Raw genomic sequence first — 27,347 nt, forward strand, 5'->3', positions numbered from 1 at the left:
ACTGTGTACGGGGTGTGTGTGTGTGTGTGTGTGTGTGTGTGTGTGTGCTAGAGCCAGCCCTTTTGAGCCAATCGTGACCATCTCTTCCAAATTCTATGTTGGGTGATGACAAGTAGGTAATTTGAAATCCACTACAGTGGGCGTATGTACAACATAGACATCAACAAATACTACAAAGCAGGACTTTTTTTTTTTTTTTTTAAATGGAGAGCAAGTTGTGGAACATTTACCTGCACATCCCTGTCCCTACCTTTATGTGATTCTGCAACCTTATTAGTATCTTTTATGAACTCCCCAAGGGATGCTAATGCTGAGCTGGGATGAAGATGCTCAGTGAACATCCATGAGAAGACATTTGAACATTCATTGAGCAAATGACCACAGAAGGTCAATCTATATGAGGCCCATAGGGGACACAGGTGAATGATCCCCAGAAGCATTTTGATTTTGTTATTGTTCTTTAGTTGCAGAAGGGGAAGTGAGGACATTGATTAGGGAAAGAAAGGAAAACGTTATAGACGAGATGAATGGCACATCAAAAGTAAAGAGGCAGAGACAGATCATAAGTAGAGAGATCACTGTGGCTGAAACTGATGGCACACTGGGCAGTAATACATCAGGAAATGTTGTAAGGGACATCATAAATTTTCTTCCCCAAGAGAATCAGGACTATCAAAGAAACCACAGATAGATCGGATGAGTCCTCACTGATCAGTCTAGCTGTCTTAAAGACACTGCTCCAGCTTTGCCCTTGAAAGGAGAGTTCAGACTCAGGAACTAAAAAAAGAGCTCATCGGGCTGCCTAATCTATACTAAGGACACAGTGATGAATTATATAAACATGGACTACAGAAGTTCATGGAGGATAATGTAAATTTTACACCACATTCAAGAGAATCTCTTCCTTTTCCTTTTCTTTCCAAATACCCTCCTGATGGCTTTTCCACGTGGCAGTCTGGACTAACTCAGACTCATGTCCTTTCTTCATCAGCACTACTCTGAGGGGTCACCTCCAGATCCTGTTTTGAGGTGGCAAAAATGTTTTGTTTTGTTTTGTTTTGTTTTGTCTTTTTCTAGGGCCGCACCTGTGGCACATGGAGATTCCCAGGCTAGGGGTCTAATCAGAGCTGTAGCTGCCAGCCTACACCAGGGCCACAGCAGTGTGGGATCCGAGACGTGTCTGCGACCTACACCACAGCTCACAGCAGTGCCGGATCCTTAACCCACTGAGCAAGGCCAGGGATCGAACCCGCAACCTCATGGTTCCTAGTCAGATTCGTTAACCACTGAGCCACGATGGGAACTCCGAGGTGGCAAAAATGTTAGCACAATTAACTGTTTTACATTTAAAGAAAAGAGCTCAGCAGTGTGTAAGGAGCCCAAGGTTTTGCTTTCTGGTCCCAACAGTGGGCGAATTCATCTCTCTGTTCCCTATGTATCAATCTGTGAACTGGGGTAATAACAGTGCATCTTCCCTTAACCTCAAGAACAGTTTGAGAGACTTCTATAAATTCCAGGGAGTATTATTACATTCTGACTTATGTTGGGATGCTGGCTTTTTCATTTCCTGAGATTAATATTCAAAAAAAAAATGTTAGAATTCTAATTAGTTGAAAACTAGTATCTTTTTGACCTCCAGTGTTTTTGTTGCATCTTTTTAAAATAAGTATCTTATTTTTAAGTAAGGGGACATTTTACATCCTATTATCAGGATGAAAGCAGTCAGAATCACTTGACATATGTGTATATTACATGTGTATGGAATTACAAAGACTCTGTTCTAAAGTATCTTAATGCCATCAGATTCTAAAATTTCCTCAGAGCTTCAAGAATGCCTCTTCTTGAGAGTTCCCATAGGGGCGTAGTGGTTAACGAATCCGATTAGGAACCATGAGGTGGCGGGTTCGATCCCTGGCTGCACTCAGTGGGTCAAGGATCTGGCATTGCTGTGGCTGTGGCGTAGGCCGGCATCTATAGCTGCGATTAGACCCCTAGCCTGGGTACCTCCATATGCTGCGGGAGCAGCCCTAGAAAAGGCAAAAGGACAAAAAAAAAATGTGCATTTGTATATATGAGCACATGCATCTAGAGAAGGAATGAAAATTTAAGGGAAATTTAAGGATAAGGATTTATATCACTTAAGTCCACGAGGTATCATCAACCACAAACCTCGAGTGTGTCCCATAATCCTAACAGGGGAAAGTTAATAGTCTCTTAAAAATCCAAAGAGGAGGAGTTCCCATTGTGGCTCAGCAGTAGTGAACCCAACTAGTCCCCATGAGGATGCGGGTTCGATCCCTGGCCTCGCTAAGTGGGTTAAGAATCTGGCATTGCCATGAGCTGGGGTGTAGGTCGAAGACGCAGCTCAGATCCCTTGTTGCTGCAGCCGTGGTGTAGGCTGGAAGCTACAGCTCCAATTTGACCCCTAGCCTGGGAACTTCCACATGCTGTGGGTATGGGGGGAAAAAATCCAAAGGGGAAAATCTGCAATATTCACATTAACTTTTTTTTTTTTTAATTCCAAAAACCAGTGAAAACAAAACTTACTAGAGAACTCTACTAGATTTTCATTTAAGGTAATAAAATAAGACATTAGCTAATTTTATAGTTTTTTAGCAATTTAAAGCAGGTGACTTCTCAGCCGTATGGATTACAGTCTCAACTCGAGTAGGAAACAGTGGTAGATGTTGCTGCTGTTCTTATTACTGATAGAGGGAGGTTTTTTTCCTCAAGTTTTTATTTTGATAAGAAGAAATCTCACTCCATCTCAGACTTCTAAGACAGTTTTGCTGGTTTTTTAGTAGCTTATTGTTTCTTTATTTTTCCCCTTTTAAGGCTTTAAACTGAGTTTAGAAGTGAATCCTTATATTTAATTCAAACCTTTTTTTTCCTCAACTGAGCCCTACCCAAAGGGTAAAGACGATTTTTAAACATCCTAAGTTCTCCTTCCTCTCAGCCCAATTTCCTCATTGTTGTAACAGCCCTGGCAAGCTACCCCTCGAGCAATTAAGACAGGTAGAAACCTGCTCCTTTTCAACTTCCCAATGAGAGAATTGGAAAGTTTTCCGTTTCTAAAAGACTGGAAACAAAGCTTTCTGTTTCGAAATAGAGCTTTTACCTACAAGTAACATCTTCTGTGGGTGGGGTATGTATCGGGGTGAAGAAATCTCAGTAAGCCTTGGTTATCATGGGATTTTCCCCCCTTAAATAAAACAAACAAAAAAAAAAAGTTGAATGTTTTTACAGAGACTTCAAGGGCAGTTTTGAGGATGTTTATATTTCAGACAACCTAAACATTGTTTGGAGCAAAATGAGAGATTTCATTTTGGGACAAGCAGGTTGATGAATTGCAGTCAGCATCTTGTTCTCAAAGAAGGCATTTTTACTGGGGGCTTTTAGTCTAGACATACAAAGGGGGAAGGAGGAAGGAGGAAGAAGGGAGAGTTATCACTCTAACACTCATCTTTTACATGGTCTCTTGGCCAATGCAGTAAAGAGTGCATCGTAAATCAGACTTGCAAAAAAGAGTTACTCTCCACTCACTCAGGGAGCATAGTGATTTATATCGCTTAAGGCATAAAGAGTACTGATTTATTTCTTTTCCAACTTATGCTCTTTCAAGCTGGTAAAACATTTTGTGGGCCAGTAAATGTTTGGTACCAACTGGCAAAACATGGAGAATTCTATCAAAGCCCTCCCTGAGTGGGACCGTTTTGTTGCATAGGCAATCCTTTGGGATTTAACCCCTGACCTCTGACATGGCAGAGGTCAAAGGGGAGAGAGCCAAGTAGAAAAAGCAGCATTTAACCCTTATCATAAAGTAGTTGAAGGATCTAATAGCACAGGGGTAGGGCGGAGGAAGCATATCAAAATGATTATTAACTGTAAACATATGAAGTCATTAGCTTAGTTGTAATAAAGGCATATTGGCAAGATGAAGTCAGCTGTTTCTTGGCAGGCAATGTCTTATAGAGATGACATAAACTTCTAACAGAAGTGAAAGAACATCACTCAATTTGGGGCAATTTAGAAAACTCCAAAAGGAAAAATGTAGTGTTTCTGGACAGATTTCCCATAGGAGTTTTTTTCAAGTACGATTGCCTTTAACCGTGTGGTACCGTCTGTGGACTAAAAATAAAATGGGCATGTCTGCCTGCTTTTCTATGCATAGTGCAGAATGCTTTCCCTCTGCATTTTGATGTAAGTTGGATTAAAAACTAATTATGTATTCAATATGTAAGCTTTCCTATTATCCAAACTTGCTCACCCAGGTTAATTTCAATAAATAGTAACTGCCTTAAAACACGGCCTTGGAGCTCCCTTCATGGCTCAGCAGTTAACGAACTAGGATCCATGACGATGCAGGTTTGATCCCTGGCCTCACTCTGTGGGGTAAGGATCCGGCATTGCCATAAGCTGTGGTGTAGGTTGCAGATGTGGCTCAGATCCAGCGTTGCTATGGCTGTGGTGTAGGCCGGCAGGTGCAGCTTCGATTCAACCCCTAGCCTGGGAGCTTCCATATGCCTCGGGTACAGCCCTAAAAAGCAAAAACAAACCCAAAAAAATGGCCTTGCTAAGAAAATCCTTAATGTTCAAATGGAAATATGTTGCTTTATCCAAGAAGCTTTCTTTACATTCAGGGAGTGTTTGCTGGACACTGAATGTCTATTAAAGAATTATTTGTTAACTTACTATTATAATTGATAGTCTCATAATCTTGTTCTAAAGTCCTATCTCAGGTTATCGAGAAATGTTTGGTGCAATAATGATTAAAATCCAGAGATGTTCCCTGTCAATAAATACAAGTTATGAAAAACTTTACACACGTAGAAAACGAAGAGGTTTCTCCTGGTCTGCACCATCAATGAACACATCTGGAATATTACCATTAAATAGCCTTTAACCTATCCACTTTTTTAAACTACTCTGCATAAAAGTAAGAACATCCCTCAACAGTTTTGGAAATGTTGAAATCAGCTTCCTTCTTCTGAGTGCTTCCTTCCTGCAAAAATCCTTTTACTGCATCTTTCGCTATTTTTTAAACATAAGGTTCCCTCGATACAAATTAGAGCTGGCATGGAAAATTGATCAGGCTGGTGATCCTCAGAAATGGTGACTTACAGGATCCTGAAACTTGCAGTTAGTTTATACATAAAATAAAGTCCCTATCTGAGAAATGTGACTCCCTTCTGAACCTACTTTTAAAGAGCTTTTCATCCCAGGAAAGAAAACTCCTAGTATCCCAGGATGAGTGTTAACCTGTGTCTACAGTATTTTCAGAACTCTGCTCATAGGCAGGAACAAGGCAAATAGGAATGTGTTTTACAAATGCAGAATGTCTTATTTTGTTTTCTTTAGGAAGCAATGTTTAAGAATAGGATTTTTTTCCCTCCTTTCTTTCTCAACAATCTATCATTGAATCACAGGTAAAGAAATAAACACAGAAGGAGGGACTATAATTCATCATCATAGCTCCACCCTGTAGTCTGATAGGACTTTTACTCTTTTTTCAAAGTTTGGTTGTCGCCTTTTTTCTCACAGCCTGCTGGGCAGCTAGATGAGTATTATCATTACCAGTCTAATACAGTGGGTGGTGAAAGGCACATACCCATTAATGCCTGAGTTGGTCCCTCTGGTCAGTGCCATCTAAGGTCAACCTTCTTTAAACATCCTCCAATAAGACTTTAAAACTGGCTTTATTAAGCTGATGGTAACTCATGCATGGTAGATGCTTGTGTATTTTTATATACATAAAACTAAAATTTAAAAAAAAGAGACCGGGTACAAATCCTGGATAAATACCCCAACTTCTAAAGTCTCCTGTTGAAAAAGGTATTTCCCTCCTCACATTTCCATCAGAATCCCTTGCACTTGCCAGATCATAGAAATTGCATATGTAATGTTGAACATTTATTTTATTTTGCTTTTTAGGACTGCACCTGCAGCATATGGAAGTTCCCAGGCTAGGGGTCAAATCGGAGCTGCAGCTGCCGGCTTACACCACAGCCACAAAGCAAGATCCAAGCCATGTCTTCCGACCTACACCCCAGCTCATAGCGATGCTGGATCCTTAACCCACTGGGCTAGGCCAAGGATAGAACCTGCATCTTCATGGATCCTCGTCAGGTTTCTAACCTATTGAGCCACAGCAGGAACTCCTGAACATGTCTTTTTTTTAATGTGATATAAAGTGTTCCTAGTTGGAGGAAATAATCGCTTTCCATTAAGATAAAAAGCCCCAATCCATTATAAATTACCTGACTGAGAAATAGAAAAACAGCGTTGTGGTCTTACGGGTCGCTGAGCTGCAGATGGAACTTGAAAATTTGGTTTTTGGTCATTGCTGCTGAGGGGGAGAGCCCATTATTTCTGCTCTGGCGGGACTGGCTCGAGATACGAAGATGAAGAACTCTTGAGTTTGTCATTCCAAGTCTTTAAGGAATTGAACATTCTAAGATGACAAAAAGAATGTCATTAAGCCATAACTACTCTTTCTGGATTACCAGCTATTTATAGGTTTACTGGCAAGATAGCTTAAATTACAGATATCTTTGTAGCCTGCAGCATTTTATAATAAAAGAGTTGCAGAGGGAGTTCCCTTGGTGGCCCAGCAGTTAAAGATCCAGCGTTGTCACTTCTTTGGCTGGGGTCGCTACTATGGCACAGGTTTGATCCCTGGCCTGGGAACTTCCACATGCCACAGGCATGGCCAAAAAAAATAAATTAAAAATAAAATGAGGAAGTTCCTGTCGTGGCGCAGTGGTTAACGAATCCAACTAGGAACCATGAGGTTGCAGGTTCGATCCCTGGCTTTGCTCAGTGGGTTAAGGATCCAGCATTGCTGTGAGATATGGTGTAGGTCAAAGATGAGGCTCGGATCCCGAGTTGCTATGGCTGTGGCGTAGGCTGGTGGCTACAGCTCTGATTAGACCCCTAGCCTGGGAACCTCCATATGCCATGTGAGTGGCCCTAGAAAAGGCAAAAACACAAAAAGGAAAATAAAATAAAATAAATAAAATAAAAATAAAATGAGGAGTTCCTGTCATAGCTCAGTGACAACGAACCTAACTAGTATCCACGAGAACTTAAGTTCAATCCCTGGCCTTGCTCAGCAGGTTAAGGATCCTGCGTTGCCATGAGCTGTGGTGTAGGTTGCAAACGTGGCTCAGATCCCGCGTTGCTGTGGCTGTGGCGTAGGCTAGCTGTAGCTCCAGTTCGACCCCTAGCCTGGGAACTTCCATATGCCACGGGTGCAGCCTTAAAAAAAGCAAGTTCAATAAAATGAGCTGCAGGATTCTTTGCAACCAAGGGGGGAAAAAATAAGCATGTATTAGAGCCAACATGGACTGTTGTGACTTTGCATCCCTTTACTCCATACAAAGAGGGCCATTATGGTGACAGCGCTCCTCAAGTTCGCAGAGAGAGTATTTTCACTTCTAGGTTCCATTTAGAATTCGCTGGCCTCCCTTCCATTGCAGACCTGCTGTTTAGTCTGCATCTGAAAATTAAACCCAGAGCTTCAGCTTTTGCATTAAATACTGAACTTTCCTCCAGCACACAGCCTCAATCGTGCCTGTGTGGTAAGATTATAATTAAACTCCTAAGACATTAAAAATTTCCATCTAGCATTAGGGGATCCGGGTGGATACTGGCATGTCGTCTTCCTCCTTTTGAATCAGCTAGCAGAAGTGTACCCAATGGTACAGCCACATGCATTGTGCTGCACCAAATTAAAAGAATGGGGATGTGTGCAAACCACATTTCTAGGTTTTAGTAGGGCTTTTCCCCAAGTGTAATGAAAGCAATGAAAGAGTTATACTTATTACATTCTGGGGGTAGGGTGGGGGCAAAAGAAAAACTAAGGGAAAATGAGTGCAATTTTCCAATAGTCATAATAAAAATAGAGTTCTCCAACTCTGCCCACTTTCTTTTCCCTCGCTTCAGTTTTCTGCCAAAAAAATGGCGTGTTTTGCCCCAGTGTGGCGCGGCCTCCGTTGTCTTTGTAAGGCAACTGAGTGAATGGCTGGGGGCTGTTCAGTGTTTAGAGGCTTTAGTGGCTGGTGCTCATAAAAATGTCACTGCACTTTCACTTTGAAAAGTCCTTTTATCCTACATTCCTGAAGCCCATCCCCAACCATACGCCTCCTTGAGCAGACTGCCACTGCTTGGCCTGCCCACCTCGTCAACCAGCCCCTAATGAGATGTGTAGAATGCTTGGCTGCAGTTTTCAACCCCCTTATTTCCTCAAAGCCGCTCTTGGGGAGCTACCCAAGCTCAAAGATCCTTTGGCCATATGTTGCAAACATGAAGCAATTTAAATAAATATCCCAAGTTGCAAGCTATTGACTACAGTAAATGCCAGTGTCCTCTAAGTTGCTAAAGAGGATTGACTTTCAGGAGTCCCTACCAACTACTTTGCTGTGGAAATAAGCTTCCTGGGGGACATCAGAACCAGCTGCTCATTTCCTCCATCACCAGTTCCTGTCCACTCTTTGCACCACAGAAGGGCTCTGTGTGAAGTCTGGTCAACCGTGACACTTAGGGCAGCTGAACGTGGATTTTCCAATTCCATCTTCGTGCATCCATGACCCAATTGGCTCCTGGGAGGGAAAGCCAAATTCTTCTCTCCCAGCCTTCTCTTGCCATCTCTTGTTAAATTACCTACCCCAATCCAGTAAATGAATGGTGGAACACAAGAATATGAAGAGAATTTTTCTTCTCTTAGTTACACGCGCTCTTTTGTCGCGGCAGCCACACGGGTAGCAAAAGGCCAAGTCACCGGAAGGGTGAGAAGTGGGGTTGGCAGAGGTGAGAGGTGTCACGGGCCCGTCAGTATCACCCAGTTAGCAGCAGTGCCGTCCTCTGGAGGGTGGCCAGTGAGGGCTATGCCAAGAAGAGAGAGCTCTCCATGAACCAGACATTTGAGGAAACGATCATTCTGAGCACGTGAGAGCCACATGGCCTCCAAAAGTTGGACAGAGTGAGGCTTCCACCCTCTGACATCCTAATCTTGTACCCCTTACTAACTGACAGTTACTAAGGAGAAGCATTGCAAGGTCAGGGGAAAGACACCTCCGTGTTGTGTTAAGAACCATGAAGTAAAGGAAACAGGATGAAGATGGGGACACCGTGATTTTTAGCTGAGTTGTGTCTAAGGGAATTGAAGAAGCCACTTACATATCAGGAGCTCCAAGAGCTCCAGTCAAGCAAAGTTGCTGGGAAAGTTTTAAAAAGTTAGTCACACACACACACACACACACACACACACACGAGTTCAGTGGGTTAAGAATCCAACTATGGTAGCTCCAGTCACTGCAGCAGCATGGGTTTGATCTCCTGCCCTGCGCAGTGGGTTAAATTGTTGCAGCTGTGGTGTGGGTCACAACTGCAGTTCAGATTCAATCCCTGGCCCAGGAATTTCCATATGCCTTGGGTGGGGCCATAAAAAAATAAAGATAAAAAGCTGATCACATTCCATCTACTACAAGGTCTTTATAAGTTCATGGCCCGATAATGTGCTCTCCTTCTGGATTTGGAAGCACCTTGGTTTCCAGGTAGTCTAGAAAAATCAAGCAGAAATGGAATAATGACAGCTCAGTCGGGGGTGGGGGTGGGGGGTGTTCCAACTTGACTGCATTCTATAAATTGGTTAACCAAGAGAAGAAAGAAGCAAATGTATCTGCCAGCATTTGCACTGTGGTCTGTTTTGGGATAGTCACCTAAGTCCACACCTCGTGTCACCATGAGAAGGGAGTCATTTGGGGATGGATGAAGAGCGTATCTGCCAAACGGTATAGTGACTTTCTGAAATTTAAACATTAAGGGAAAAGGCCAGGTCACAGGGCAGCTGAACCTTGGCTTGTCTCTCTCTCTCATCCTCGGTGGCTTTGATCCTGCCACCTTCTCCTTTGTGGTCAGTCTTCCATAGAGAATCTCAGGGTCATGGCCTGTTGCCGATCAAGAGGTATAAACCTATGAAGCCCGCAGCTCGGGGGTTGGGAGCAGAGGGGAGGTAGCTTCAAACGTTCCACATTTCCCACATAACCCAAAGCAGACTAAACAAAACCGGTGTGAAATCTCATGACTTGATGCTGCGGCGGATATATTTTTTAAGCTGTAATCCATTCATTTGTATGTGTGTTTATTCCCAGGATTTACAGCTGCCTCAGTCTTAGGGGGGAAAAGAGTTTGAAACCTGTTGCAGAGGGTTTGCAGTAAGCAGTGGCCTGTGATTAAAGCCCAGGATTGTGTGTGTGTGTGTGCGCGCACGCGCGCACGCTCACGCTCGCATGCATGTGAACATGTGAACGTGCGAGTGCCTGTTCATATGGGCTTTTTTCCTCACGTTTGCTGCTTTTACGCAAAAGCGTCACACATGGTAGCATTTAGGAGTTCCTTCACAGCTGAAGTGTTTCAAACACTAATGAATGGAAGTTTGGTCATATAATGCAGACAAGCTTTAAGGCATGCGTTACTGAATGGTGTACTGTAGTGACCTGGGAAAGGAAGAGAGTATAAATTGTGTCAGTTAGCCACCCAGACAAAATGAAGCCATGTGGAAAATCAAATCTATTAAAGTATGAAGACTGTTATAAGCTGTTTTAAGCTGGCCATTCTTAAAGTTTGCTGCAGGAGTAAATGTTTACTCTTCTCCCAGATCTTTTTCACATGCCGTCGTATGAGACGATGTACAGCATTTGATAAAAATCATCCTCTCACTAAGGACGCTTTTATCAGAAATGTTTATTGTCTCCGCTTTACCACCCATGTCCTGAAAGGTACTGCACATTTGTTAAATAAGCAAAAGGAAAGAGAACTTTGCAGTTCAAGCCGGCTTGCAGAAACTCCAACAAATTCCAGAGCCATAAGGAATCAGAAAGAGGAAAAGAGAGGGAGGAATTAGATTTATAGGAAGAGGAGGCCCTGCAAAAACATATATATTAGATTTTCTCTGCTTGGCTAGCCCACCATTAAATGTTTGGTCGATGTGGATTTAGTATTGAGATTGAGCAGTTAATGCCAAACTTTGGTTATTGTCTTAAACTGCGCTTTAATAAATACAAGAAGGAGGAAATCCATTTGGAAAGGAAGTGAGTAGTCAGCTCTTGCAGCCCTTTCTCAGGCTCGCTTCTGCCCGCATGCTGCCCCTGCAAGGTGCTGGTGGCGTCCTGGTCACGCGGGGGGTTCCAGCGCCCTTCTGACCCTGCCCAAAGCCTGGCTCTCCTTGCCCCGCAGCTTTGGGTCTATGACCTGTGGTGCCTTGATGTTCTCACCTGTAAAATGGGGCTCATGACAGCCAGTCCCTAAAAGCATCGAGCAAGCACCCTACCAGTGTCAGCTATGATTTAGGCCAATATCTGCGTTTTCTTTGTGCCTTAAGAATAGACCCCCCTCCCCTTCACTTGACTTGCCAGTTTCTAAAACTGATGACTGGCATGCTGTCGGGAAAAATGTATCCCTTTCTTTTTCCCTCTCACTGGGGAGTAAGCTCACAAGGGCCTGACATTCCCTGGACGGCAGACAATTGAATTTGCTGACCAGCCGCCATGATGTCAAGCCTTAAGTCAACAGAGGCTAATGACTGCGCTGGGAAAAAACAACACCTTGAGTCCTCAATGACGGTTTAAGAAGCCCTGGGAACTTGGGGCTTGCCACTCACCCGCATCCTCTTTTGAAGCCCGCGTGATGTGCTGTGGCAACAGGTCACCTCTGAACCATTTGTCAGAAGAGGCCACACAATGTAAGCTCTAACGTTGTGCTCTTTGTGTGTTCCAGGAGGAGACTGAAGAGACATCCTCACAGGAGTCTGCGGAAGAGGATTAGGGGGCGCCAACATTCAATTTCTACCTCAGCAGCAGTTGAATCTTTTGAAGGGAGAAGACACTGCAGTGACCACTTTTACTCTCTATCGCCATGGTCTTTCCACTTTCATCTGGGGGGTGGGGGAGCGGGGTGGGGGAGGGGCGGGGGTGGGGGGGGAGAAGTCACATAACCTTGAAAAGGACTATATTAATCACCTTCTTTGTAATCCCTTCACAGTCCCAGGTTTAGTGAAAAACTGCTGTAAACACAGGGGACACAGTTTAACAATGCAACTTTTAATTACTGTTTTCTTTTCCCTTAACCTACTAATAGTTTGTGGATCTGATAAGCAGGAGTGGGTGGGTGAGAAAGACTCCGAATCGGGTTTAGTCAATCACTGCACTGCATCCAGACCAGAAACATGTCACCCGCAAAAGTGTGACATCGGGCATTCCTCTCGGCAAGGCGCGCGGTGGGAAAACGCCGCCCGCCTCAGACACCACCCAGCCCGCTCACAGTAGTGAAGCTTCTGTGTAGAACACCAAAGATAGGACTAGATACTACTCTCTTTCTCATATAACCTTGTAGACACTTACTTGATGATGTTTTTATTTTTACCTTTATTTCTAAGTGAGACGAAATGCTGATGTATCCTTTCATCCAGCTAACAAACCAGAAAAGGTGATGTTCACTTTTCAAAAAGGGAAGTAAGCAAACTCAGATTGCCAACTCCTTTATTTATGGATGCCACACATATCAGCAGGAGTAATAAATTTACTCACAGCCCTCGGGTTGTTTTTTTTTTTTTTTTTTTTTTTTTTTTCTTCAGGAACACTCATCTGGGTAAAATCTACTTCCTACAGAGCCACATGCCTTTTAGCAATAAATCACACTTGTCAGCCTCCAAGCATTTTAAGGAACCTAGACAAGTAAACGTATCCTCTTTGTGATGTAATGAAAAGGTACCACAGAATAATGCATTGATGAATTTACCTGGATTATGAGGTGGGAGGAGCGAAATCTAAATTTCTTTTGCTGTTGTTATACTACAATTTCAAGAACAACAACAACAATGACAAAAAAGCAGGCTCTCTCTGTCTCTCTCTCTCTCTTTCTCTCTCTCTGTCTCTCTCTCTCTCCATTGTGTATCAGTTTCCGTGAAAGACCTAAATACCACTTACCTCAAATGAAGCTTATGTGTTACTTCAGGTAATACGTTTTGACATAGGATGGTTGGCTGAGGTGCTTTACTTTGACTTCAGGGCACCATCTCTTCATTCAAACTGCACTTTTAGCCAGAGATGCAATACATCCCCACTGCTCAATACTACCTCTGAATGTTACAATGAATTTACAGTTTAGTACTTATTACATGCTGCTATACCCAAGCAATGCAAGAAAAAACCCTAACGGGTAGGTGATAACTCATCATCTACGGTTCTTTTTGTACACTTAGTTACAGTTAAAGAAGCAGTCTCCTTACTGTGTTTCAGCATGGCTATGTATTTTTTTTCTATGATTTTTTTTAATTAAAATTTTACAAATACTTGTTTCAGCTTCTCTGCTAGATTTTCTCCATTAACTTGAATTTTTTTTTTTTTTAACCAAGTCGCTCCTAGGTTCTTAAGGATAATTTTCCTCCATCACACTACACATCACACAAAATTTGACGGTAATGTTTAAATATTACCCTCCAAGTTTGTACCTCACATGAATGGTTTAAGGAAATGGACTAATTGACTTGCAAAGACCTACCTCCAGACTTCAAAAGGAATGAACTTGTTACTTGCAGCATTCATTTTTGTCAATGTTTGAAATAGTTCAGACTGCAGCTAACCTTCATCAAAACTATTTTTGTAAAAGGCTTTTGATAGAAAGGAACACGTTTTTACATACTTTTTGCAAAGAAATCAAATAAAGCCAACCTTCAAAGAAACTTGAAGCTTTGTAGGTGAGATGCAGCAAGCTCAGCTTTTGCATGATGCAATCAAAATATGTGTTTTGAAGATTAGTTGACTATGAGAAAATGCTTGACAAATATTTTCATGTATTTTACACAAATGTGATTTTTGTACTATGTCTCAACCAGATTTATTTTAAGGCTTCTTATGTAGAGTTTTTATTCCTTTCTCTTCTAGTGAGTGTGCTGACTTTTTAACATGGTATTATCAACTGGGCCAAGAGGTAGCTTCTCATGACGGCTTGTGTCAGTCTGGCTTTTAGTACTGATGCCAAATGAAACTTAAAACCATCTCTCTTTCCAGCCGCTTCAGGGAGGTAGTTTCAAAGGCCACATACCTCTCTGAGACCGGCAGATTGATCACTGATGTGAATCACCAAAGGAGCTATGGAGAGAATGAAAACTCAACATTACTCTTAACTGTGTATTAAATAAGCAAAGAAACAGTGGCTCATAAAAATAAAAGCCCCATTCCATGTCTTGGGGTGGGCCTTTTGAAACCTCGTTGGCCAGCTCATAAAACTGCAACGGTTGCTCGGGTTGGCCAAACTCAGAGCACCCAGTGATTTCCATCTCTGATGAAGTTACTCTTTTATTTTCTATACGTTGAACAATCAAAACACACTACTACCTCTTAAGCCCCAGTATACCTCATTTTTCATACTGAAAAAAAAAAAAGCTTGTGGCCAATGGAACAGTAAGAACATCATAAAATTTTTATATATATAGTTTATTTTTGTGGGAGATAAATTTTATAGGACTGTTCTTTGCTGTTGTTGGTCTCGGGCTAAGTAAGACTGGACATTTAACTTTTCTACCATTTCTGCAAGTGAGGTGTGTTTGCAGGAGAAAAGTATCAAGACGTCGAACTGCAGTTGACTTTCTCCCTGTTTCTTTGCGTGTCTTCTAACTTTGTTCTTCATGTAGAGGTGCTGTCTATGATTGTACTTTGAATCGCTTGCTTGTTGAAAATATTCCTCTAGTGGATTATCACTGTCTGTTCTGCACAATAAACATAACAGCCTCTGTGATCCCCATGTGTTTTGATTCCTACTCTTTGTCATGACTCCATTAAATGAGTAATAAAGTTTGGTCAAAACAGGTCAAGGAGAGAGACATTCACAAGTCATTTTGTTGCCTCCTCTCTGCAGATCATGCACCCACACCTCTACACACACTGCCATAAAGTTTTAAAGTCCAGTCCGTCCTCTGCGGGTTCCAAATCCACAGATTCAACCAACCACGGATTCCCAAGAGCTGAATATATTACGTCATTTCATATAAGGGACTTGAGCATCCTCGGATTTTAGTATTGGCAGGAGGGTCCTGGAGCTGATACCCTGCAGATACAGAGGGAATACTGTTTTATACTTCTTTTTTTTTTTTTTTTTTTTTTTTTATTTTCCCACTGTACAGCAAGGGGGTCAGGTTATCCTTACATGTATACATTGCAATTACAGTTTTTTCCCCCACCCTTTCTTCTGTTGCAACATGATGTTTTATACTTCTTCTTCTTTTTTTTTTTTTTTTTTCTTTTTAGGGCTGCATCCGAGGCATATGGAAGTTCCCAGGGTAAGGGGTGGAACTGGAGCTACAGCAGCAGGCCTACACCACAGCCACAGCAACGCCAGATCCGAACCACATCTGCAACCTACACACAGTTCACGGCAATGCCAGATCCTTAACCCACTGAGCAAGGCTGGGGATTGAACCCGCATCCTCATGGATACTAGTTGGGCTCGTTACCGCTGAGCCACGACAGGAACTTCCTATATTGTACTTAGGTCAACTGTCCTAAGTTCCCTTTTTCACAGTCTGGCATTTAACTCTACAATGACGACCTTAAATGATATGTAAAGGAGGAATAGGCTATAGTTTAAAACCAGAGAGCTTCCACTGAAGGCCCACACCTGTAATGTTTGTAAGGGGAGTAACAGCTATATCAGTTATCTTTGAATTAACATCTGTAGAGGTCCAACAGTGTGGTGAAAAGAATAAGGAATGAAAGCTACAAAGTGTCTACTGAATAGGAAACTTTTCATTCTATAAAACCCATTAGCAGAGTCAGAATTATTCCACCACGTTCAAGATCATCTTTACACCTCTGTTGCTGATTATGAATAAATCCCGGATTTTTAAAAGCTAAATCCTCTGGGTTGTGCTGCCACCATTGTCACTAAAACTCTCTTTGGTTAGCTTCTTAGGAAGAACTTGCTTGTTTTAAGAAACATCCTGTCAGGAAATTTATTGTCAAATTTACTACTTCATTGTTTCGTTTATTTTCACAGCCTATATTTTGTAGGTGTCCACTTTGTGCTTAAATCCCAGAACAAGAGGCCTTTCAAAATATCATCTCCTGGGGGGTGGGGGGGAATGATGCAGGTGCAGAAATACAGGCAGCATGCAAAAAGAACCAAGTAGGAGTTCCCCTTATGGCTCAGTGGTTAAGGAACCCGACTAGTATCCATGAGGACACGGGTTCGATCCCTGGCCTCGATCGGTGGGTTAAGGATCCAGTGTTGCCATGAGCTGTGGTGTAGGTCACAGACACAGCATGGATCTGGCATTGCTGTGGCTGTGGTGTAGGCTGGCGGCTACAGCTCCAATTCCACCTCTAGCCTGGGAACCTCCATATGCCGCAGGTACAACCCTAAAAAAAAGGACAAAAAGACAAAAAAAGAACCAAGTAAATTGTTCAGGCAACAAGTTGGACGAATTCAGGGGAGGAATAGCCATCTCCTCTGAGATGGCTCATTAGTTCAGCCTAATAATAGACAGCCCAAATGTATTTAAAATAACCCATAGTAAGTCTCTTCATTATTATTAATATAGAAAGCACATAAGAAATTACTTCTTGAAAATGAAAATAAACAAACCCCAGAGAATCTTTGGCTTGAATAAGAAAGGACATAGTATATCCAGCATAGGATAAGTAAATAAATAGGGTTAAATTTTTACCATATTTTAGAGCTGATGTTCACTAAATGATCTCTGAATTAGGTTTTCTTGTCTTTTTAGAAAAGTTAAAGTATTGGTTGCACACAAGTAGTACACTTGTGAAAGTTCTCATGTGAAGAAATCTCTTAAGTTTGGACCTATGTTCAAGGAGGTGTCCCCCAAAAATCAGCCAATGCATTCAAATGTGAGAGGAGCCTCTAATATGTACTGGATGTCATTTGGGGCAGTAAAGGTCAATCAGACTTCATCCTTGCCTCCCGAGAGCCAAGACTTCTCATGAGGGAGCTGGACTCAAGGGAGAGCTGTGAAAATAGAACCTTACTGGGTGCCCCCAAAAGTGGCCGGAGGCACCATGAACTCTCTGCCAATACCAGAGACAAACTGCAGGTCCCCTCACAAAAGGACTCAGAGAGGGATCCTGGAGCTGCAGGGACAGTGAGTCCCAGCCAAGGTAGCCTTTGTAAGGGTGGGGGTGGGGACATTCTAACAGGGCTGGGGGTGCTCAACTCTGGTGAATTCAGGAATTTTAAGTGGTGTAGGTGTCTGGGCAGTACCAGAAGGAATGACATTCCCGTCAGTGGGACATGTTGCAAACCAAGACTGTAGATTAGTGAATGGAACTTCAGAAAAGGGAAACAAGCAGAAGCCCAAGAGAGGGGATGAGGGCAGGATGGATGTACTTCTTATCAAGCTTTATTTACATAAGATGACTGTTTATTGAATAAGAGTAATTCTAAAAGTTAGGCAAGGCCATCCTGGAACAATCACTCTTCAGATCTAAGAAATCTGTCCTGAAAGGGGAAGAGAAGTTGAAAAAAAATCAAAATTACTTGTGAATTATGGAATGCAGATAGATGAGGACCAGAGTCAAAAGACAATGGTGGAATACACCAATGGAGTATTACTCAGCCATTAAAAGGAACAAAATACCAGCATTTTTAGCAACATGGATGGACCTAGAAATTATCATGCTAAGTCAAGTCAGCCATGCAATGAGACACCAACATCAAATGCTTTCACTGACATGTGGAATCTGAAAAAAGGACAGGCTGAACTTCATTGCAGAACAGATGCTGACTCACAGACATTGAAAAACTTATGGTCTCCGGAGGAAACATTTTGGGGGTTGGGGGGATGTACTTGGGTTGTGGGATGGAAATCCTGTGAAATTGGATTGTGATGATCATTATACAACTACAGATGTGATAAATTCATTTGAGTAATAAAAAAAAAATAAATAGAGAAAAAAAAAAAAAAAAAGGCAATGATGGAAGTCTGCCCCTGGAGTCTGAGTTAAGCCATCTGTAAACCTGGCAATCTGCTCTCTTCCTTGGGGAGGTGGGATATGGCTGCCGGATGACCCTCTGCCTGGCTCTCCGCTCCTCCCTCCTCATCCTCTGCATTCAGGGCTCTGTCCATGCTACGCCAGCCCTGTTCCATCCTACTCTCACACCAAATCCCAGGAAGAGCCTATGGGAAAACACCCCTTGTCAATGAGCAGAACTCCACTTTGCTTCCAGTTTACAAGAGTTGGGCTCTTGTCTTCCGCCTCAGGCCTGACTCCCAATCTTAATAACCGCCTCCACCCCATTCCTCCAGGGGTAGTCCCTGCCTTACTCCTGCCAACCTCCCTGGATACTGATCTTCCCCCTGTACTTCAGCCAACCCCATGTGATCTGTTAGTTGCATCTTCTCTCATCTGATTAGCTATTCCTTCATGTCCAGATTCCACCTGTTTTGTGGCCGCCCTGATCCTAGATTAAGCATATGTTCCTGGAACAACATTTGAAGATGCTTCAATGCCAGAACCTGGTTGGGAAGTGTGTGTGTAGGGGTACCTACCTAGGGGATAACTTCCTTCCTCGTGGGAAGGAAAATAGTAGATGCAGATCTAGCCCTAGTGGTCTGCTTCCTCTGAGAAGCCAGAGAGGTGGGAGGAGAGCAGATTCCTGTAAAGCAGCGCTACTACTTTCTCCCAAGTTCTTGAGATCTCAGAAGCTCCAGTGTCCTTCCAAGCCATGTCCCTGACTTGAGTGTCAGCCATGTCACAGAGGACTCTAAGGAAAAGAGTCGCCATTTAAGCAGCAGCATCACTCCAAGAGATGCAGGTAGTTCGACCCCCTCACAAAGGTAGTGATGGCCAGGGACACAGGACAAGACGTCCTGTTGCCTCTTATGATGCAAAAGGTGTAGACTCAGGAACTGGACCACCTGGATTTGAATCCTAGCTCTGCCACTAACTAGCAAGTCACACAACATTTCCAGGATCAATTTTTTCATTTTTATATAGAATAATAATGGCATATACCAAAAACATTGTCATGAGGATTAACTATGTCAATATATGTGAAATGCTGAAAGTCACTTGTCACATGGAAGGTGCTATACAAGACTGGCTGTTGTTTTTGTTATCTGGCCTCTGGCTGCAGAATGCGCTTAAAGCCAGCATGTTTTCCTCTAGTTTCTACCATTATTTAATCTTTGCACACTGAGATATCCGCAGACCGTGGTCAAAAAGGTATCAAGGTTTTCAAACTCCATTTTGGTTGTACATTCCGTGCATGGAAATCATTAATACAGATACAGACTCTTCTCTCCCATTGTGGTTTGCATTGTGTGTGAGCTTGCTGAATTTGGTTACTAAAAGGAATCGCCCCTGAAAAATCAGCAAAATGCAAATTGCCTCCATTACAGTGACAATCTTTGCGGTCCATGATGCTCTGCGGCTTCATTTGCTTGTGGGGACTGTCACCTTGTGCCATGTAGTCCAGCACTCAGTCCTCAGCCCCGGCTGCCCCGGGCTCCTGACTTTGTTCTTGGTTGGAAGTATCACAGTGTTGGAGGAGGGTGCTTCTCTGTGTCTTTCTCCTCCTGGATTATAGCACCCAACTCTGGTTCTTCCTTCAGGTTCCAGCCTCCAGCTGTAGCTCCCCTGCTTAAAGAGGCTAAATGAAAGGCATTTCTGCACCCAGTTTTTGCCCCTCACCTTCCCATTAGCATCCTTCAGGCCATCTAACTGTGCTCTTTGGCCTAATCCTCTTCCACTCAACTATGTATCCCCTTAGATCTCCCTTTGGTCACCTAAGGATACTACTCTCCTCCTACCAGTCAGGGATAACTGACTACTTAGTGGAATAGAAGAGAAAAAGAGAGTAAGCAAGATTTCTCCTATTTGCAATTTTCCCTGATGACTCAACTGGTGGTGTGGGGAAGAGCCAGCCACGTGGATACATGAAATGGGTAATGGTCCAAAGAAAAATCAAATGCACATCCAGAAAAGAAAAGGGACACAGGAGACAGGAAGAGCAGCAGCTGCCTATTCCGGTGGTACCACCAGTAGGGCTCACCGAATAACCAGAAAGGGAGGTGAGAGCATTGTGAGCAAGGGCCCCTCAAGTCACGTGTATTTTATCATCAACATGAATGGAAGTGATACCCTAAGAGCTGCCAATTGGGCAGGGGACTTCACAAGAAGGAGCAAGAAAAAAAATCTCATCTTAAGGTGCCAAGATATTGCTGTTTCCTACCATTGCACAATTTTAGCCTATCTTGACTGGAACAAATAATGACAGTTCTTTTGGCATCTTCATTTTTCACTTCCAAAGGACTTTCACAAATTTTTTTAAGTGAAGTACATAACTGATTTACAATGATTCAGGTATACAGCAAAGTGATTCAGAGACATAGATATATAAATTATATATATTATACATTTTGTATATAATATAAAGTATATATATGTTACATATATAAATAAATTTTCAGATTCTTTTCCCTTATAGCTTATTACAAAATATTGAGTATACTATACAGTAGTCCTTGTTGTTTATCTGTTTTATGTACAGTAGTGTATATCTGTTAATCCCAAATTCCCAATTCATCCCTCCCCCCTTTCCCCTTTGGTAACTGTAAATTTGTTTTCTGTCTGTGAGTCTATTTCTGCTTTGTAGGTAAGTTCATTTGTATCATTTTCTTAGATTCCACATATAGGCGATATCATATGATATTTGTCTCTCTCTGCCTGATTTACTTCCCTTAGTATGACAATCTGTAGGTCCATCCACGCTGCTGCAAATGGCATTCATTATTTCATACTTTCTATAGCTGAGTAGTATTCCACTGTATACAGGTACCACATCTTCCATAGCTGTTCATCTTTTGGTGGACATTTATGTTGCTTCCATGTCTTGGCTATTGTAAACAGTACTGCAGTGAACATTGGGGTACATATATCTTTTCTAGATATATGCCTAGAAGTAGGATTGCTGGATCGTATGGTAACTCTATTGTTAATTTTTTAAGGAGCTTCCATACTGTTCTCCATAGTAGCTGCACCAATCTACATTCCCACCAATAGTGTAAGAGGGTTCCCTTTCCAGCATTTATTATTTGTAGACTTTTTGATGATGGACATTCTGGCCTGTGTAAGGTGGTACCTCACGGCAGTTTTGACTTGCATTTCTCTAATAATTAGCAATGTTGAGCATATTTTCATGCCTGTTGGTCATTTGTATGTCTTCTTTGGAGAAATATCTATTTAGGTTTTCTGCCCATTTTTTTTTAATTGGGTTGTTTGTTTTTTTCACTCACAAGTTTTATTTCTTTTCATCTTCAGCACCATACTGGGTGATATAGCAAGTATTATTATTATATTTTCTTTACAAGTAGGCTAACTGAGGCTCAGAGAACAAAGGTGACCGGCTTGAGAGACAGAACTAGTACATGGCAGGGCCATAAGTCCCCAACTCTAGTTCCACATTGTCTTTTCTAGACTACTGTACATCTGTAGACTGTCCTACAAACGGCTGCTTGGTATAAACCTTCTCTTGCGTGCGCGTCCCTAACATATTAGTTCTAGCTTCCCAGACCCAAATTCAGCTTTGCAAAAATGGTTTTCCAATAGACCATCATTACAGCACCCTCATTCCATTTATCAGTCCAAGAATAGAGTTCCGGAGTCTACACACAGGAACACTAACAGATTTAAGGGATTAACTGAACTGTAGCAAGCAAGCTGGTGGTGGGACCCAGGACCTTCTGTGAGGCCATCAGTTTAAAGTCCCATTCTTTTTTTTTTTTTCCTTAAAGGCCGCACTCATGGCATATGGAAGTTCCCAGGCTAGGGGTCAAATTCGAGCAGTAGCCGCCGGCCTACACCACAGCCACAGCGATGCCAGATCCGAGCAGCATCTGTGACCTACACCACAGCTCACGGCAACACCAGATCCTTAACCCACTGAGCAAGACCAGGGATCGAACCCTTAAACTCATGGATACTAGTCAGGTTCGTTACCACTGAACCACCGCGGGAACTCCTACTAAAGTCCTATTCTTTTATCTTTATTATTAGTATTATTATCATTTTTGTCTTTTCAGGGCTGCACCCATGGCATATGGAGGTTCCCAGGATAGGGGTTGAATTGGAGCTGTAGCTGCCGGCCTACATCACAGCCACAGCAACACAGGATCCGAGTCACATCTGCAACCTACACTACAGCTCACTGCAATGCCGGATCCTTAACACTGAGCAAGGCCAGGGATCGAACCTGTGTCTTCATGGATGCTAGTCAGATTTGTTTCCACTGAGCCATGATGGGAACGCCTATTCTTTTATCTTTAGTTTAATCACCAAATCTGTAGGCTCAGAAAAGCTCCCAGTGGCCTAACTAAGACACTTGGCAGGCTGATATATGGTCATTATTTATTATAATGGGATACATTTGGCCATAAAACAATTATATGCAGCCTAATCCCCAGCCACTTTAATACTGTCATGAAAAATAAAGCCTGCAATTCAACCAGCTAATGAAAATGTGAAACTTTCACAAATCCACGGGTAGATTGCACTGCCCGTCCATCGACTGCCAACGCCCTGTTTCCAAAACTAAGAAATTCAAATACCTCTTGAACATGGCTGCTTTCTCTCCATCTCTGTTGCCACTTCTGCAGGCCAAGCCACTATCACATCTTTACACTCTGGCTGGGTGGTCTCACCCCACCTCAATTCTTTGTCTACCCTCAGCATGTATGATCTTTCTAAAAACACAGCGCTGATCACAACTCTAACGCTCTCAGATAAAATTCAGAATCTCTCCAATGCCCTCAATCGAATGGCGTGGTCTGGCTCCTGCTTTCTCTTCCAGCCTGAGCTCTCATCAGCTTTCTGCATTTGGTGCCACCCCCTTCTCCCACCTCACTGGCCTTTCTAGGAGGGCTTCGAATGCACCATTCTGGGCTCTATAATTTTGAGCCCCTTCTCCCAGGCTCTAGGACCCTCTGCCTGGAATTCTTTCTCTTCTCCTGGCTCCTCTTCCGCAAACCTCCTCCTCTTCCTTCAAGTTTCAGTTTAACTATTACTCTAGGGGACCTTCTCTGCCTTTCGTCCCACCTTCACCCTCCACACAGTCAGATCCTCTATATTCTCCTGGAGCACCCTGGATTTCTCCCTGGTAGCAATTCCTGCAATCATCAAGAATCTTTGTGCAACGCGCCCCAGAGGATGCTGAGGCAAGATCTGCCTTACCACCTTTTTTGTTAAGGGTCTCACCCGTGGCATATGGATGTTCCCAGGCTAGGGGTCGAATTGGAGCTGTAGCTGCCAGCCTACACCACAGCCACAGCAATGGGATATGAACTGCATCTGCGACCTACACAATAGCTCATGGCAATGCCCGATCCCCAACCCACTAAGCAAGGCCAGGGATCGAACCCACATCCTCATGGATCCTAGTTGGATTCGTTTCCACTACACCACAACAGGAACTCCCTCTCTTGCCACCTTTGCCTCCCTCGTACCTGGCGCGGTGGCTTGCCCTAGTGGCCCCTCCAAAAATGGGTGAATGAATTATTGAGTCAGGCATGAGGAGTCTCCACTGCCCCATCTGCTCAGGGAGCAGAGCTGAGGCTGAGCAGACAGCCCAGTGGAGAGTGACAGTTCTCATATAGCCTTTTCCCTGACCTCTCCTGCCCTCTGGGCCCCCACGGACCTTCGTTCAGGCCTCATTTTCCTCCCCTATGCAGAGTCCTGCACCCCAAACCTCTCTCCCGGTTGCCTCCTGATCACTCCCTTAACACATCCTAGATAGTCTCTCCTCGGCTCCATTTCTGTTGATCCAGCTTTTGCCAGTGTGTTCATTTTGAAAACAAACAAACAACAACTGGTAAACAAATGAATTATCAACAGATGTTACCCAAGCAAACCCCTAGCACAGCATCTCAGACATGGTATGCACTTGAAGTGGACAGTGGTTGCTTCAAACTCAGTTTCTATCTACTTCCCTCCAGAAACAGTGCTCCATTTTACATTTCTTTTTCAATATTTTTGAAGAAATCCCTCCCCTCACTCTTAGCCTATGAGATTCTCCTGGGGACAGAGGGGAGCATGTGACTTAGGCTAAGCCAGTTGATACATTTTGACCGTTTGATTGGTTCAGGCACAGGCACGTGGCCCAAGGCAAAGCCATGAGGTTTAAGGTCTGGGACTAATGAGGAAAAGGAGCCTTTCTCACTCTGGTAGAATTAAAGCTCCTCGGCTGTGTGCCTGTAACTTCTGAGGGGCGGCTGGTGACGAGCAAGGCGTGTTGCCATAGCATGGGATGAGCTCACCTGAGGATGAAGCCAGTGCAGAGGACACCGGAGACAAGATTTGGAGACAGTCCAAGCATGAAAGACATTATTGGAGACTACTGTGCCTAAAGGCTAATGAAGTTTCCTTCTTTTCCTGAAGTATGTCAGATTTAGATTTTTTTTCACTTTCACCCAGAAGACTCCTGACTCTGCCATAAATTACAGAGTGAAGAAATGGATGAACACAGTGAACATCAGCAGAAGTGACCTTCAGAAGGCCTTGATTCTAGTGGTTCCACAACCCTCAGAGTGAGAAACCTCGGAGGAAGTTCTGAGTTTCAGTTTCCATAGCTACAAACTGAGGATGGTGGTCAGATCAGATCTTTAAGATTCCTTCTAGGTTTAAAATTCTAGGGTCCTGTGATACTAAGATGTCCACAAAGCCTAAACACAAAGGAATGAGTTCCAAGTGATGAGAACTTGGAATAAGAGCCTGTAAAGGAAACAGTACTGGATGGGGGAACCCTTCCTGCCTCTCGCATATCTCACGTGTGCACGACTTCCTATTATATTTCTAGGTTAGAGAAACGAGGAACTTCCTGGAATGATAATAGAACCTACAGGAGTTTGAAACCAAAAAACAGCAAAATAGCAACCTCATAGTCAGCAGTGGATTTTCATGTGAGAGCTTGTCTATTTCACAGTCCACTGCAGATATGTGTGTGTGTGTGTGTTGACAGTGGTTGCTTCAAACTCAGTTTCTATCTACTTTTCTTCAGAAACAAAAAATATATGTATATATTTATATAACTTAAGTATATGTGGGAGATATGTCCTTCCTTAAAATTAAGATAATATAAAAATGCAGGTGTTCCCGTCGTGGCACAGCAGAAACGAATCCAACTAGGAATCATGAGGATGCAGGTTCGATCCCTGGCCTCGCTCAGTGGGTTAAGGATCTGGTGCTGCTGTGAGCTGTGGTGTAGGTTGCAGATGAGGCTTGGATCTGGCGTTGCCATGGCTGTGGTGTAGGCTGTCAGCTGTAGCTCGGATTCGATCCCTAGCCTGGGAACTTTCATGTGCCGCGGGTGTGGCCCTAAAAAGACAAAAACAAACAAACAAACAAACAAAAAGTCATTCATAATTAAGGATTAATAATAATAACAATCGCAATATACAATTATAACTAAGGTCTAGTAAACAATGCAGAGCTAGTGAAGAAAGTAAATGAAACATCATGCATAGGGATAAATGAAAGATAATGTGGCTATTATTCTGGTAATAGATTTGGGACCAACGCTGTTGCCACCTGCAACTAAATATGTCTCCAGGAACACCATTCAACTCAAAGACACACTCTGTTTAACAGAAGTACTTTCCTTACAAAAGAAACAACCGCCACATGAAAATAGACACCCAGCCAGAGTCTAATCTTATATAAATCAATGAAAATTCTCCCACAATTATTATTAATAGCATCCTGACTTACCCATTTTCCCTTGGAGTTACATAAACTGAAAATCTAGCTCACACATAAAACACATAAGCCATTAAAGTAGAATAATTTTTTCTTCTCTTTGATTTGTTATTCCTTCGCCTGTCATATAACTTGAACTAAAAAAAAATGAAATCTTTCCCAATAATCACAGAACGACCTTAAGCAATCGTCTTTCAAGCAACCTTAGACTAAAATTTTAGGAGTTCCCATTGTGGCTCAGCAGTAACGAACCCAACCATTATCCATGAAAACACGGGTTCGATCCCTGGCCTCACTCAGTGGGTTGAGGATCTGGCATTGCTGTAATCTGTGGTGTAGGTCACAGACGCAGCTCAAGTCTGGTGTCACCATGGCTGTGGGGTAGGCTGGCAGCTGCAGCTCTGAGTCAACCCCTAGCCTGGGAACTTCTACATGTCACGGGTACAGCCCTAAAAAAGAAAAAAAAATTAAAGCCACCTTTAAAGTTCTCTTTCAACTTTTTCACATCATTTGTAAGGGCATTCAGTGCCTATATGAGTAACTAGGATGCTTCCAGAGCATCTCACGCCCCAGCTGAGGGGATGGGGGGATAGGTGTGGGAGGGACTGTATTGAAAACATTTTCTTTTTCTTCCTCTTTTTTTTTTTTTTTTTTTTGCATTCAGAACAAATCTTTAATGCATTACAAGATCTATCAGAGATTCTTGCATGGGAAAATGCTGGACACATTCTACCCGTTCCATTAATGAGGACACAAAAAGGACATGCACATATGTCAGATGTGGTCATCACTGTCACATGCAGAAATGCAAATGTAGGGCTAGCCTGCCTGAAGTTCCCAAAGAAGACACCTCACCAGAAGACAAGGTTTTCATCCAATGTCAAATTTTTAGTTACGATATTTAAATTAACTTACTCATGCACATTTAAGATCACACATACATGTGAATGTGTAGCTTTTTAATATATCCGTTAAATAATATATTCGTGTAGTGCTTCATGTAATTCAGAAGCTGATCTCATGAGTGATAAGGTAAGTTTGATTTTCAATGTGGTCTTTGTTAACTATTATTCAAAGGCTCTGAAGAAAAATATAACAACCTTCCCTCACCTATTTGGCAAGCCATAAATAAGAGGCTAGGTTATAGCGTGTGGCACAAACCATTTTGTAAGCATTTTACTTTCTTCTTTCATGGGGCTATAAAATTATATCGTGCATTCTCAGTTTCGGAAATTGCTGGAGGAAAAGAGCTTAGGAACTCTTCATTTCCTACGGAACACAGGAAATATGCACAGCCTTCTCGCTATCTCTTTTTCCCTTAACTTCTGGATTTAGGCCAGTATTATTTAACACATCAGCCTTTGACTCGGTCATTGGGAAGCACAGGTGTGCAGTTGTTTGGGTGGTTATTTTTCACACATACTCAGTATGTGCAAACTAAAGTGGAAACTGCACTCCAGGACAGTGGCTTGCATGCATTCACTCAATCACCAAATGGTTACTGAGCACCTACTATGCACTAGGGCACTATACCCTGCGCAGGAGCTGGCAAGACACAGAGCTCAGTCTCTGTCTCAGAGAGCA

At 42.8% G+C, this 27,347-nt stretch overlaps 1 protein-coding gene across 1 annotated transcript in view; it reads left to right on the forward strand.

The window, feature by feature from the left end:
* The window catches only part of HMGA2 (high mobility group AT-hook 2), a 141,115-nt gene extending 129,184 nt beyond the window's left edge, over nucleotides 1-11,931 (forward strand). Inside the window, exon 5 of the mRNA XM_005663957.3 lies at nucleotides 11,776-11,931. Within this exon, the coding sequence (XP_005664014.1) occupies nucleotides 11,776-11,823 (48 nt within the window). The 3' untranslated portion in view covers nucleotides 11,824-11,931. The remainder of the gene's footprint in view (nucleotides 1-11,775) is intronic.

The sequence above is a fragment of the Sus scrofa genome, chromosome 5 (assembly GCF_000003025.6).
Source record: "Sus scrofa isolate TJ Tabasco breed Duroc chromosome 5, Sscrofa11.1, whole genome shotgun sequence".
NCBI classification, from domain to species: Eukaryota; Metazoa; Chordata; class Mammalia; order Artiodactyla; family Suidae; genus Sus; species Sus scrofa.